We start from the raw sequence: 13518 nt of genomic DNA, 5'->3' as shown, positions 1-13518 counted from the left end.
CCATTACTCTCAGCCCCCGGCTGGGGGTCTTGGTGCTGCCCTGAGCTGGGCAGGGCAAGTGGGCCCCATTGCTGGGGCTGGGCAGGGCGGATGGGCACTGCAGCTGGGCAGGGCGTTATGCCAGAGCCAGGCTGTGCGGCTGAGCCGGTCGGGGTCCGCATGGCGCTGGGCAGAGGTGCCCTGGCCTCTCATCCTGCCGGTGGGGGGCAAACGGAGCCGCTGCCCAGGGCACAAAGCCACGGCGGGGGCGGAGAAATAAAGGGAAAAAATGGTAGGGGACACAAATCTGCTTGCTCGCCCCGGGCGCTAAACGGCCCTAGTTACAGCTCTGCAGCTGGGTCTGCCTGGAGCACCGTCGGGGAGAAACCTCTGTGTTTGGGCAGCATCAGTGCCGCTGTCATGGGCAATGACCCCCCAGAGAGCTCCAGGTTTGTGTGGGGCTGGCAGCTGGATGTACCTGGTGCTCTCATGCACCCTCTGCTGGCTTCACAGCAACAGGGAATGGCAGAGCTGGGCGCACGCCCACACGGCAGGAAACGACTCAGAGCCGCCTTCTGTTCTGGCTTCGTTTGTTAGCCAGACACCAGTGGGGAATGGCCCCCAGAGGCTGGGGAAGACCCAGCTTGTGAGCAATCTGTGCAGGGAGCAGAACTCAGCTCTGCAGGGCAGGAGCGGGAGACCAAGCCGGGCGCAGCAGCAGGCGAGGGTGGGACCTGGGTGGTAATGCCCGTAGCAGGACTCAGCCGCATTCCCGTGCTGCACACGCGCCAGGTGCCTGGCGCGCCCCTGTTGCTCAGCAGGGATCAGGGTCAGACCCAGGGGACGTGGGGGTCGGGCAGGGGCTGCACTGGGCATGACCGGCCCTGGTTCGGTACAAAGCGTGCATGGACGAGATGCCATTGCAAGGATCTGAGAATGCCCTGGGGCCGGCCTTCACTGGATCCTGGTGCCCACTCCTGCCTTGCCCCGGGGGTCCCCACTCACAGGGCAATTGCACTCATGGGCCCAGGCGCTGCCTGACAGACAAGCACCAAGCAGTGATTGAGCAGGAACCGGAAACCTCAGCAGTGAAACAAAGGCAGGCCATGCCCATGACCCTTCCTACCGGCTGGGGCAGCCCGCCGCGTGGCTCAGCACAGGCAGCGCCCCACCCCGCGGGAGGGGAGCCAGGCTTTATGTACTGCCCTAGTGAAAGGGAACATTTCACCTGCTCCTGCTCCTGGGCGAGGCATTTGCCCGGCGTGCTGGGATCCCGGCAGGGAAGCTGCTGGGGATAGGCAAAGGGTTGGGGCGAGGTGAGGATGGCCTGCCCAGTCTTAGCTCTGCAGTGCAAAACTTTTGCCCTGTTATCTTGCTCAGGCCCCGTCCTGGGTGCGGTAGGCTCAGCCGTGGGCCCCCTTCTGGGTGCTGCACCCTTAAATCTCTGCTGGCTGAGACTGGCCGCCAGGCCGTGCCCTGTGTGGCACAGCCTGTCCCGGAGGAGATGCACACGCCCTCCTGCATTGCAGCTACAGTCAGGGACCAAAGGGACCAACGGCTCTTTCATGCAGAGAACAGCCCTTTGGCTCACCCCCGCCCCCCTTCTCAGGGGCAGGGCCTAGGAGCCATCCCACTCGGTAACGCAGGGCCCGTCTGTGGCATCAGCCCCACTCCGGAGACAGAGCATGCAGCACCAGGGGCAGCGCTCTCAGCTGAGCCGCGCCTGCCAGGCCAGCGTGCTCCAGGCCAGCGTGGGAGGCTGCCAGAATCCAAGGGGCCTTGGAGCGTCTCCACGGTGCGAGTCAGCAGGGCTGTCTGGGAAGAGAGCAGGAGTGGGCCGTTTCCCACATTCCCAGCCAGCGCTGCCTGGCCACACTGCACAGCACTTGTGCTTTGACTCAACAGCCTGGTGTGTGGCTCAGGCCCGATGGGACGGGCGTTTGTGGGTCCCTGGTTCAAGCCTGCCCAGCTCCGTGTGGCGTTTTGTGGCACTAGAAGAGCCACCGGCAGCCACCTTCTAACCTTTGTTACAGATACAGAGCAAGAGGGTAATTGACGGCAAGCAGGCCGCACACTGGCAAGGGGAAGGGTTACGGGCGGGTTTTGTGCTGACCATCTCTCCCCTGTAGCAGCAGGGCAGGGTTACAAGGCAAACCCTTCAGCCAGTCTCTTGGATGCTGTGAAAAATGGCAATAAATGTCATCTGGGGCCGCAGCGCAGCGGGGAGCTGAGCCGGGTTCTAGGCGCTTGTTTCCTAGAAAATGAGACACGCAGACGGGAACGGGGAGAGACGCGCCCGGCGCAGGTAGGGAATGCAGCATCGCCTCGCACCCGTGCTGGAGAAACGCCGGCACATCACATGGTCTGACCAGCCACTCTGAGACCTGGCAAACTCGTACCAGCGCTGGGCTGCGTAAGGTATTGCTTTTCGCTGCCTCTGGCTGCAGGGTTACGGTTCTGCTACGAAAGGGGGAGCGGGAGAGGGAGGGTCAGGAGAGGGGAGACAGGAGGCGGGAAGGGTGATGGCGCGAGGGGGTGACAGAGGAACCCCCGTCTGAGCTGGTCAGGACTCAGCTGGAGCGGTGGAGGTGGCGACGTCATCGGCGCCTGCCTGGCCTGGTCTGGCCAGGGTGTCTCCCAGCACCAGCTGCCGAAAGCCCAGCCGGGGCCTGGTGGGGCTCAGGGGGTGGGTAGCAGGCGTGGTGGTAAAGCCCTTTCCAGTCTACCCCTGTCCATGACTCCCCCCAATAAACACGGGGGGGAGTCGGGGGGGGTCAGGGAGCCGCATCCCACTATCTGTACCGAGTCACCGCACACAGCGGTGATTGCCTCCCGTCTCTCGACCCTCCCGGCCCGTTGCCACGTCAGCCTGGGACATTCCCTGCCCAGCAGCACGGCAGACCCGAGGCCAGGTCTGAGCAAACCCCCTGGCCCCTGGCGCGTTGGCTCCAACTCCCCCAACTTATGAGCAATTCTTTGTCCCAGGCTCCGTTGGGCTTTTGTTCCGGCCTAGCTCCATCGCCCCCTCCCTCCTCCGGAGCCTGCGAGGAAGGCATGGGGAGCCCCTGGCCAGAGCAGGAACGCCCTCTTCAGAGACCGCGGGGAGAGGGCTTGTGTTGTGGAGAGCCCCAAAACTGTGCCCAGATTAACCCTTGATACGCTGACTTGCCCTAGGAGGCTGCAGGCTGAGCTTGGCCCTTTCTCTCCCGGACGGCCACCCCTGGCCCAGCTGGCCTGCCACAGGCCATGCTGCAGGGACCCTGCGGGGCGTGCGGGTGCTCGCTCGCCACAGCCGGCAGCCCTTGGGATGCAGCTTCGCCTGCCCGGGCTCGGGGTGTTTCCAGCGACACCACAAGCAACAGCCTGGGTGGCCGTATGCCCTGACCCCGGCCCGGGCCTGGCTCCCAGCGGGGAGCTCGGGGGGCAGAGTGGGAGTGAAGGCAGGCGAGAGGGGACGCACCCTTCGCAAAGCAGCCGCGTGACAGATGTGGCTCTGGCTTGTAATCAACAAGCGGATTAAACCCTGTGGGGTTGGGGGCTGCCTGTCTCTCTGCACTGGTGCACAAAGACCTGGGATTTAGTCTGCTGGCTCCTAACCATGCGCTGTCATCTGTGCTCCCGGGGCTGGGCGCGCTCCCGGGGGGGCTGGCGCACGCAGGATGCATGGCCTACATAAGAACCCCACCCCCCGCCCTGGCCGTGGCATCCTCAGCCCGGCTTTCCCTGGCCACCGCGGGGCCAGCCACTCTCCCTGGCTACATCCGGAGAGGGGCCCCGCCGGGTCCTCAGTGCGAGGGGACCCCGGCTCTCAGGCCCCGGGCGGCGGGTGAGGGGTTTAGGCCAGCCTCCGGGCCAGCAACAGCAGCTTCAGGGACAGCAGGAGAAACAGACACTGCACCCCAAACTGCCAGCCCTTGGGCCCCACCTCGGTGGGGGCAGGGAGGGGAAAGGAGGCAGTGCAGGCGGGGGACAGGCTGGACATAGGCCCAGCTCAGTGCATTCGCCTGGGGGAGTCGCGGGCTGATTGTCACTCAGAAATACCCCTGGGGCCCCCCCCGTTGCGCCCCCACCCCAGGCTCTGCCCTGAGCTCTGGCCCTGCCTCCCTGATCCTCACCGGCCCCCTGAGGCTCTCTCTGCCCTGGGTCTGCCCTGGGCCGCCAGGTTTGGCTGAGTCCCTTTGCTCTGGCCATGCCCCCACCCACCCTCCTGCGGGCCCTGGCCCCGGCCCCAACTGGCTGCCTGCATCCACGGAGCCCCAGGGATCCAAGCCCAGCTGGGCTGCGCCCCGGGAGCCGAATGCACCTGTCCGTCAGGGGCTCAGCCCTGTATCCCGGGGGTGGACGGGGGCCGGGGCCGGGACTGGAACCAGGCGGGGTTGTGCCTGGGGCAGTGAGGGTGTCTGGGGCCTCTCGGCGGTGGGCGACGTGGCTGCTTCCTGTCAGCAGGGCCGGGTCGGAGACACAAAGCCGGGGTGGTCGAAAGAGAGAACAGAGAGTCCCAGGTGCAGCCGCCCCGTGGGCAGGACACGGTTAGTTACTCAGACGCGAAGCAGCTCCTGGCTTGTGGGCTGGGTTGGGGGTGTGGGGCGCTGGAGCCACCTGGCCGGGCCCCAGCCCCTGTCTGAGTGGCAGGGGGGTGCCCACAATCCCCGCAGCCCCAGCCTGGTGCTGAGGGGGCTCCAGACCCCCCCAGAGGCGTGAGGCGATCGGCGAGGGAGCTGCCGTTCTGGGCGGTGCAGAAGCCCATTCCCCTCTGGCCCCATCTCTGCAGCTGGAATCCAGCCCCATCGACCCCCCAGCCCCCCGTCCCTTCCTGATCTAGCGGGTGTGGCCCCTCTGCCTGCAGCCCCGCCCCGCCATGGCGCCTGGGGGCTGTCCCCAGCCCAGCACGCAGCCATGGGGGGCAGAGAATGAGTCATTGTGCAGGCTGGTCCACGTAGAGCTGGGCTGCCCCCCCAACTAATAAAGGCCCCTTTGCAGTCCCCCATGGTGGGGAGGGTCGCGGCCCCTGTCAGGCACCCCCCCCCCCTTTGTTGCCAGGACAGGGCAGCTACCCCTTGGCACTGGTGCGGGGGGGGGGGGGGGGCAGACCCACTGCCCCGCTCGAAAGCCAAGCAGCTGATTTGCTCTGTTGTGTTGTTTGCTCCTTACACAACACAGCTAAATGAAGGAACCCCACAGGCCCGGTGGGGCCCGAAGACCCATGTGCATTGGCTGCACCAGGCCTGGCGACATGCACGAGGCTGCTCCGAAGGGGTTCGAGAGGTTTCGGACACTCAGAACACGGTGAGCATCCGTAGAGGGTTCACGAACTATTTCAAGGGATGCCACCCTGTTCCTCTGCACCCCACGCCGGCTGGCGGACAGGCGCTGGCAGCTGGGGCGTGTGGGTCTGAAAGGCAAAGCAGGGCTAAGTCATTGCAAAGATGACTAGCCACAGAGAAAGGGGGGATTGTGGGATTACAACTGCAAAAGGCAGAACGCCTACTCCTGGCTGAAATCGATCTGCTCCCGGCATGGGGAGAAAAGCAGTTCCCCCCTCCGCCCGCCCCGGCCATGCCCTGCTCTGCGTGTTAATAGAAGCTTATGAATTTTTGTAGGGGGCTGTCGAACGATAAACGCTTGTGGGGCTATCTGGGGGTGACCTCCCTGCTGGGCCGACGCAGCGCCAGAGGCGAGTTCTTCTGAAGGGCCCCCAGGGAGCTGGGGGGCTGTGATGACAGCGGCTGCCCCGTGTGCCAAGAACAAACTGTTTCTTCCGTGGAGTTGAGTGCTGAGAAAGAGCCAGTCCTGGCTGCGCTACAGACGGTTAGTCCCTGTCACGTGGCCAGGAGCAGCGAGCCAGAGCCCAGCTCCATTGATTCACACTCACAGCAGCCGAGGGCTGGCGTGATTAGTGTTATTTGTGCTACAGGAGCCCTGTCATGGCCCCGCACCCCATTGGGGCTGGGCGCTGCACGTTATTAGGTGCGTTACGGTAGCACTCAGGAGCCCTGTCCTGGAGCACGGTCCCATTGTGCTGGGCGCTGCACGAGCTCAAAGCATCCAAGTGGCCCCTGCCCCACGAGCTCCCAGTCTGTCCATGGCACGGGTCTGTGGGCTCCTCATGGGACTCCAGGCAAGTTATGCTCAGTAAATGGCCCCGATTCATGAGCGGCTCGTTTCAGCCCCAGCACCCAAGCCCTGGCCATGGGCCAGTAGGAAGCCGGTACAAATGGCCACCCCTCCCTTTGGCTGGAGAAGCCGGGCCCGGCAGGCCCTGCATACCCAGGGCTGGCCAGAGTCTCTCCCTCGGCCCAGCCCAAACATGCGCTGGGGGGGTTGGGTCAATCTGCAGGGAGCTTGTGCGCTCTGTGGCCTGCACATCCCCATGGCAGGGCCCGGAGGCCACGCACCCAGGGCCCGGCAGGTGCCCAGGAGCAGCTGTGCTCTGTTCAATGCCTGGCCCAGCCTGTGGTCCCTTCTGCGTTCAGGTCCCGCGGGGGCCGGGTCTCGGAGGCTCAGCTCACTCTTGGTATCAGCCAGGCCACGTGGTCAAACCACAGGCTGCGTCGCACGGAGGAAGGGGCCGCGGCAGAGCCTCGAAAGAGTCAGTCTGCACCATGGAAGAGCTGGACCCACCCAACCAGGTGAGGGGCTCGGGGACGTTTTGGGCAGGGGCCGGGAAGCAGCTCTTGCTTATTTTGAGTTAAAACCATTTTTTCTGGTTGGCTTTCCCGAGTGTGGGTTTGAGTCATGAGCAGCTGGTCCCATGTGGGCCACCAGGGATCCCCCAGCCCATCCCATCTGGGCTGGGTCCACGCACAGAGCCTCGGGGCCCCGAGCCAGCAGTGAACGCCGCACTGACCCCGGCACCCGCACAGCATTCCTTGCAGGCGTGGGGTCCAAAGCTGCGTCTGCACAGCCCACCGGGCTCAGATGCTGCAGGTCCCATGTGCTGGCAGAGGCAGGGTAAAGCTCCAGTCCAGGGTCTCAGGGGCACTGAGAAATCCTACCTCCCCATGCAGGTCTTGTGTTCAGTCCCGCTCCGAGCCACCTCGGGGCAGCCCCGCAATTGGGCGGCTGAGTCGGGCCCCTGGGCTGCGCGAGGCTGGGGAAGGGAAACCAGCCCAAGCGCTGGGGTTTGCAGCCACTCATCCTGGGGCCCAGTCAGAAGGAAACTGCAGCCAGGGCCAGGTTGCTGCTGCACGTCACGGCAGTTTCCCTGAATTTGCCAATTTCCAGCAGCTGGGCTCTGGCTCCACAGGTCTGGGCTGCAAGGGACAGAAACGGGGCCATAGCGGGGTCTCCAGGCAGAGCTGGCCCCCGGCGTCCGGAGACATCCCTGGGCATTGGGGTGCGGGGGAAGGAGGCTGAGCACAACGGTTTTTACACAGTTCTTCCCCCAAAACTTCTGTATTAGCAATTCAGGTAGCCACCAACCGGGGGAAGATCAGACAGCCGCTGGGAAACCCCCCTGCCCTGCCCCGAGAAGAAGAGCAAGGTCCCCATGTCTGTGTCTGTCCGTGTGTCCATGCCTCCTGCCAGTCAGCCCAGCATCACTAGCTGGGCCACTTGGCTTTGGAACCCCCAATGCCTGTCTGTGGGGCCCTGATGTGACGCTCTCATGGGACAGACGCCCTGCCCCTCCCGGGCACCCAGTCTACAGGTGCTCAGGCTCTAGCAGTCCCTCAGCTTGAGTCAGTGTCTGCATGGGTGCTGAGCGCCAGGCAGCTCCAGTTCTGGGTGCTGAGCACCAAGCAGCTCCGGACGGTTCTGGGTGCTGAGCACCGGGCAGCTCCGGTTCTGGGTGCTGAGCGCCGGGCAGCTCCGGTTCTGGGTGCTGAGTGCTGGGCGCTCCATCTCCCCGCTGGTCCAGGGCGCCTGGTCTCAGCCCAGCTCCTAGTGGGACAGGTGCCCACATCACACAAACCCACAACCCAGCGGCACTAGTCTGCCCCTAGCGCTGGCAGCGTCTGCAGAGGACAAAGCTGAGCGGGCCACAGAGAATGGGCTGGTCTCTCAAGTGTCTGTGCAGGGCAGGGCAATGGGGCAACACAGGACCCTTTCACACCTGCCGCGGGGAGAGCTATGTGTGGTGTAGCTGTGCTGTGTTGTGTTGCGGTGCTGTGTTGTGCTGTGAGGCCCCTTGCTCACGACGACGTTTCCCCATCACAGAGCCCCAGCCCCTGGGCGGCCGAGCCCCCGGTCACCACCGACTTCTACAGCTGGGAGGATGGGCCGTACCCGGGGGAGGGCAGCGCCCTGCCCGAGCTGTGTGAGAAGGCGTCGGTCCAGGGCTTCGCCCGCACCTACCAGCCCGCCACCTACCTGCTGCTCTCGCTGCTGGGCGTGGTGGGCAACGGGCTGGTGCTGCTCACCCATGCCCGCTACCGCCAGGCCCACTCCATGACCGACGTCTGCCTGCTGCACCTGGCCGTGGCCGACCTGCTGCTGCTGCTGACGCTGCCCTTCGCCGTGGCGGGGGTGCTGCAGGGCTGGATGCTGGGCACGGACGCCTGCCGGACCCTGCAGGGTCTCTACGCTCTCAACTTCTACAGCGGCTTCCTCTTCCTGACCTGCATCAGCGTCGACCGCTACGTGGCCATCGTCCGGGCGCCCGCTGCCTGCCGCCTGCGGCCCCGGGCCCGCTGCTACGGCTGGCTAGCGGCCGGGCTGGCGTGGCTGCTCTCCGCCTTGCTGGCGCTGCCCCAGTTCGTCTACGGCCAGGCCCAGCAGCACCAGGGCCTCCAGCTCTGCCGGGTGCTCTTCCCTGCCAGCGTCTCCAGGGCAGCCCGGGGAGCCACCAACCTGGCCCAGGTCATGCTGGGCTTTGCGGTGCCTTTCCTGGTCATGGCCTCCTGCTACGCGGCCGTGGCCCGCACCCTGCTGGCTGCCCGCAGCTTCCAGCGGCACAAAGCCCTGCGGGTGATCCTGGCCCTGGTGCTCGTCTTCGTGGCTCTCCAGCTGCCCCACAGCCTGGTGGTGCTGTTGGACACGGCCGACCTGCTGGGCAGCCGGGAGATGAGCTGCGCCCAGAGCCGCCGCAAGGACCTGGCTCTGGTGGTTACCAGCGCCTTGGCCTTCGCCCGCTGCTGCCTCAACCCCCTGCTCTACGCCTTCGTGGGCGTGCGCTTCCGGAGGGAGCTGCGGCTGCTGGCCAGTGACGCCGGCTGTGTGGGCCGGGCGCAGGATGGGCAGCGCCCCAGCCCCAGACGCCGGGCATCACTCTCCACCCGCCTGGAGCTGGTGTAGGGGGCGGCGCTGTGTAGTGCCCAGCACAGCACACGGGAGGGGAGGGTCTGTGTAACGCCCAGCACATGGGGGGGTCAGGTCTGTGTATTGCCCAGCACACGGGAGGGGTGGGTCTGTGTAATTCCCAGCACACTGGGTGAGGAGGGTTGCCTGTGTAATGCCCAGCACATGGGGGAGGGAGGGTCTGTGTAACGCCCAGCACATGGCGGGGAGGGCTGTCTGTGTAATGCCCAGCACATGGCGGGGAGGGCTGTCTGTGTAATGCCCAGCACACTCTGGGGAAGTGGAAAATAATCCGGCTCCCTCGTTGTCCCTTCCCCTGCAAATAAATAAAAGCTGCCCTGGGCACCGGAGTGTTGAGGTTATTCGGGGCTGCCCCACATGTGGAAGATTTGGGGCCTTGGTTTTTCGGCTAAGCAGCAGCAGCCAGGAGCTCAGCTGCAGGTGGGCACAGCTGCATGACATCACACACTGTAATATGGGGCTGTTACGAAGGTGCTGCCGCCCCCCAGCACCTGCCGCCACCAGGGAAGAAAGATCTCTAGCAAACCTGGTTTGCTGGCACCTGGCGGGCCAGGAATCAGCTCTTGTGGGTGTAAAATCTGCACTTTGGATTGTTCGCTCTGACGCTTCCACTTCTCGGTTGGTTTCTGTCTGGCTCGTTGATTGCTTGTGTCTGTTGCAAATTAAGGATGCAATATGTCAATGAGCGAAGGTGGTGGGGTAGGGTTGGTTAAGAACTGTTTTGTACGGCTAGGATCCGTGTTCTGTGGTACTTCAGCTGAAAATGACTGGCCAAGGCACGGCGCAGCAGGCCCCACATTTAACTCCTGTGTATGACTGGGGTCCAAAGGGAGTTCTTTGACCCGAACTCCAGGGCACAGCCCAGGTCAGATCTGCCAGAGCTCAGCACCCTGCACACCGCATGGGCAGACTGGAGTCCCCAGATGGTCTAATCCTGACTGGCCCCACCCGGGAGGAGTTTGTCTGCCTTGCTGGGAGTGGTGAGCTCTGGCTGCCGAGCGGGTGTGTTCTGGCTGGTAACTGGTAATAAAGGAGAATAAGGATATTGCTCTGTAAGGCTCCGTCACTGGTAGAAGGTCCCACAAGCCTGCAGTAAAAATACCCCAGAGCCCAACGAATTGGGATCGTGTCGGTGGGTGCTTCAGCTAACCAGGTTACGCCCGGAGCCCGACAGCCTGGGAATGGGTGACCCTGAGGCCTGGAGTGTGAATGGGGTACGGGCAGGTGTCTTTCCCCTGCAGCCCGACAGACTGGGAATGGGTGGGGTGCCTTAATCGGGTTATGCCTGGAGCCCTATGACTGGGTAAAGCTGGGAGGCCCGAGTGTGTGCAGGGAACAAGTGTGGGTGTTTTTCGTGGCCGAGGAGTTGGCGTGGGCGTGCGGTTCCTCATTAACTCCCCTGCTCCAGCAGCCCAGCTGCAGTCTCATGGGTGGCTGCCTGGCCCTTTAAAGGGAGGCGGCTCGCAGCCCTTCCGGGCCCCAGCCAGCTCACCTGGTGCTCTGCTTCTGGCCTGGCCTCTGGGCTAGAGAAGGGAGAGCCGTGGCCTGGGCCAAGAGATCCCAGGGACTTCAGCAGGGGCCTGGAGAGACAGCAGAGCACGGGAGAGGTGACTCCAGCAGCTGGGGGAGGGGCAGGGCATGACCTGCTGGGGGGCTGAGGGAGTGAGGCTCGGAGCCCGGGCAGGGAGCCCGGGTGGGCAGAAGGAGGGGTGGGAGGTGTCTGAGTGACTGACAGAAGGAGGGGCTGGGTGCAACCTGAGCGGGGCCAGAAGACTCTGAGGTGTGTGTTGTACACCCAGCTGTGACACAGCCAGCAGGGGGGGAGGTGCAGCAGCACCTGGCCAGGTGCCTCTCCCGAGCCAGACCAGACAGCCAAGTCATGGAGGGGAAACTGAGGCAGGGATGCTGCAAGGCCACCCCATGCCATGGGGGGTGCGCCGGAGGCGGTGACCCCGTTACCTGCAGTGCTATGGTCAGGGCCAGGAGTGAGGGAGCGCTGGAGAGCGGGGCCCGGGGCTGCTGCAGCCGGGAGAGGCACCTGGCCAGGTGCTGCTGCCACCTCCCCTCCTCCCCCCGTGCCGGTTAATGACAATGGCTGTGTCACAGCAGAGGCGGATGGGGCTCCCGGCCCAGCCAGGCAATGGGCAAGGGCTGGGGTAACGGGTGCACGGGGAGGCAGGGCCCCAAGACATGGCACTGGAGCTGCAGAAGGAAGGTGAGTGGCCAGCCGGGGGGCTGGGGCGCTGCTTAGTGGCTCTGCAGAGGGGTTTGCCACGCCCCCCTCAGTCCCTTCCAGGCCCCCCTAATCTAACCTGCCAGGCGCCCCCACGTCTCTGCCCCAAGTCCCAGGGGGCAGGATGCAGAGTGGGGGCAGCTGTGCTGCGTCACGTACCTGCTCGGAGCACGCCGGCCCCTCGCGGCACCAGGGGGCGGCCCCCACCCAAAGAGCTTTTCGGGGACAGGTGGGGCCAATGTGCGGCTGGAAGCAGCGGTGGGGCTGGCAGGAGAGCTGCGGGCTGGGCGTCAGGAACGGGCTGGAAATGGGAGAAGGTGGGTCAGGCCAGGCTCCCGCGGGGTTTGCTGCTGCGGAGGGGTGGGGGGCATCTCTGTCACCCCCCATGGATCCCTGAGGCCCTGGCCAGGGGTCGGGGCCAGGATCCAGGGGCGCCCTGCAGGGGGCAGCAAACCCAAACGCTTCAGCCCCGTCCCTTCCCGCGCTGTGTTCAGTGCCCAGGACTGGCCCGGCAGGGGCGCAGGGCTCAGCTCCCTCCAGCCTCTGCCCAGGGAGCTGGGGGTGCTGGCACCCAGGGGTGCCCAGGCCAGGAGGCCCCCTCCCCAGATCAGCAGCCTTGCCCAGTCTGGCCCTGGGTAACCCTGTTCCTGACTCCAAGGACGGTCCCCCCAGGCGATCCCGGCTGGGCAGCCGAGCCAAGAGCTTCCCGCCCCAGGCCACAGCTGATGGGGCATGGCCAAGGTCCTTGAGCGGAGCAGACAGCTCCAGGCCAGCCCTAGTGTGAAGGTCACATGACTGACACCCCCCGCCCCCCAGCTTTGTGCTGGGACCGCCAGGGACTGCCCCTCAGGGGTCTCAGACTTCGAAATATTCGGCTGCTTTGTCCAGCCTGGCCCAGAAACCTCAGTTTGAAGGGCACCGTCTCCTCCGACAGAACCAGGGCTGAGCAGAGACGCCCCAGGGCCGCATGGGGTCCCTGCCCCCTACCTATGGGCCACAGGCCCTGTGCCCACAGCGTGCTGTGGGAAGTTGAAGCAGCTCCAGGGCCAAAGGCAGCTGCTGGTGCAGCTGGGGGCCTGGGCCGTGTGGCTCACACGTGAGAGCGGTGACGGGGAGATGGTCCCTGCCCGCTGTCCGCGTCCCTGACTGTGTCATGCTCCCCCCGCCTGTTGGGCCGGTGCCCGGCAGAGCCCTGGCTGATCCCCTGGGGGGTGCAGAGCTTGAGTGCCAAGGCTCCCCTGGGCTCTTCAGGGCACCGGGGAGGCAGGGAATGGCCCCAGCACCCAGAGCCGAGCAGCAGGCATACAGTGGTGGGGGCGGCAGGAGTGTGTTCTCTTCTGCCCTTGATCCCTGGCTCTCTGCAGGGAGACATGGCTACCAACGCCGTGGGCAGGGAGGTGAGCAGCCCCGAAGGGTGTATGGGACCCACAGCTCAGCTGCAGTCCCCTCTCCCTCCCTGCAGGCCAGGACTCGCCTCGACAACCTGTCAGCCCAGCCTCTGCAGTCCTGTGCTCTGAGTCAGCCTGGGGCGGGGAGCCAGGCTCTGTCCCTGGATGGCAGCACACAGCTCATCTCCCCCCTGCCCTGTGGGGCTCACCTGGGAGGGGAGGGACTGCGGGACTTGGGGACAAAGAGGAAGGGTGCCACTAAGTTCTACACCTGGCCCCTCAGAGGGCAAGCCCGAGCCCGTGGCCCTGGGCAGCAGGCGCAGAGGTGGCTGACCAGGGTGAGACGAATTGTTCTTTTTGGGGTTACCTGCAGTGCCCGGGGTGAATCGCTGCCTCCTGCTCACGGCTCCCGGAGCCCAGCTCTTTCCTGGCACTAGCTAGCTATGTACACACCCCACTTGTCTGCTGGACACCGGCACCGTACCTGCTCTGCTGGTTTCACCACCTGTCTGCGCTAGAAACCTAAGTCGACCTAGATCAGTAACTACTGGGGTGGTTCACATCCACGCCACCCTCTTCGGGTCGGTGCTGCGCGTCCTCACCAAGAACGCTTCTACCGACCTAAGCGGGCAGCGTGGGGAGTGGATGCTGGCAGCTCCC

The 13518-nt window shown here is 65.0% G+C and overlaps 1 protein-coding gene and 1 long non-coding RNA gene across 2 annotated transcripts; both read left to right on the top strand.

Moving 5' to 3' along the window:
* Positions 1-2079: 2079 nt before the first annotated feature.
* Positions 2080-5903, top strand: LOC137148514 (uncharacterized). The gene is made up of 4 exons (XR_010918527.1): positions 2080-2397; positions 4426-4508; positions 5140-5265; positions 5580-5903. It is a non-coding gene; the product is annotated as an uncharacterized lncRNA (long non-coding RNA).
* Positions 5904-6399: 496 nt separating this feature from the next.
* CCR10 (C-C motif chemokine receptor 10) lies at positions 6400-9344 on the top strand. The gene is made up of 2 exons (XM_067541385.1): positions 6400-6608; positions 8137-9344. Exons 1-2 carry the CDS (start codon positions 6417-6419, stop codon positions 9211-9213), a joined length of 1269 nt encoding a protein of 422 aa, XP_067397486.1. The 5' UTR covers positions 6400-6416; the 3' UTR covers positions 9214-9344.
* Positions 9345-13518: the final 4174 nt, after the last annotated feature.

This window comes from Emydura macquarii, unplaced genomic scaffold (genome assembly GCF_026122565.2).
Source record: "Emydura macquarii macquarii isolate MOO-44397 ecotype Brisbane River unplaced genomic scaffold, CSIRO-AGI_Emac_v2 contig_629, whole genome shotgun sequence".
Classification (NCBI taxonomy): domain Eukaryota; kingdom Metazoa; phylum Chordata; order Testudines; family Chelidae; genus Emydura; species Emydura macquarii.
The sequence above is the reverse complement of the archived record's forward strand: the minus strand, read 5'-3'. Positions and strand labels throughout refer to the sequence as shown.

Coding starts and splice junctions, on each gene's coding strand:
- CCR10 (XM_067541385.1), top strand. CDS start 6,417: ATGCCTGGCCCAGCCTGTGGTCCCTTCTGCGTTCAGGTCCCGCGGGGG. Junction 6,609..8,136: donor AGCTGGACCCACCCAACCAG/GTGAGGGGCTCG, acceptor TCCCCATCACAG/AGCCCCAGCCCCTGGGCGGC.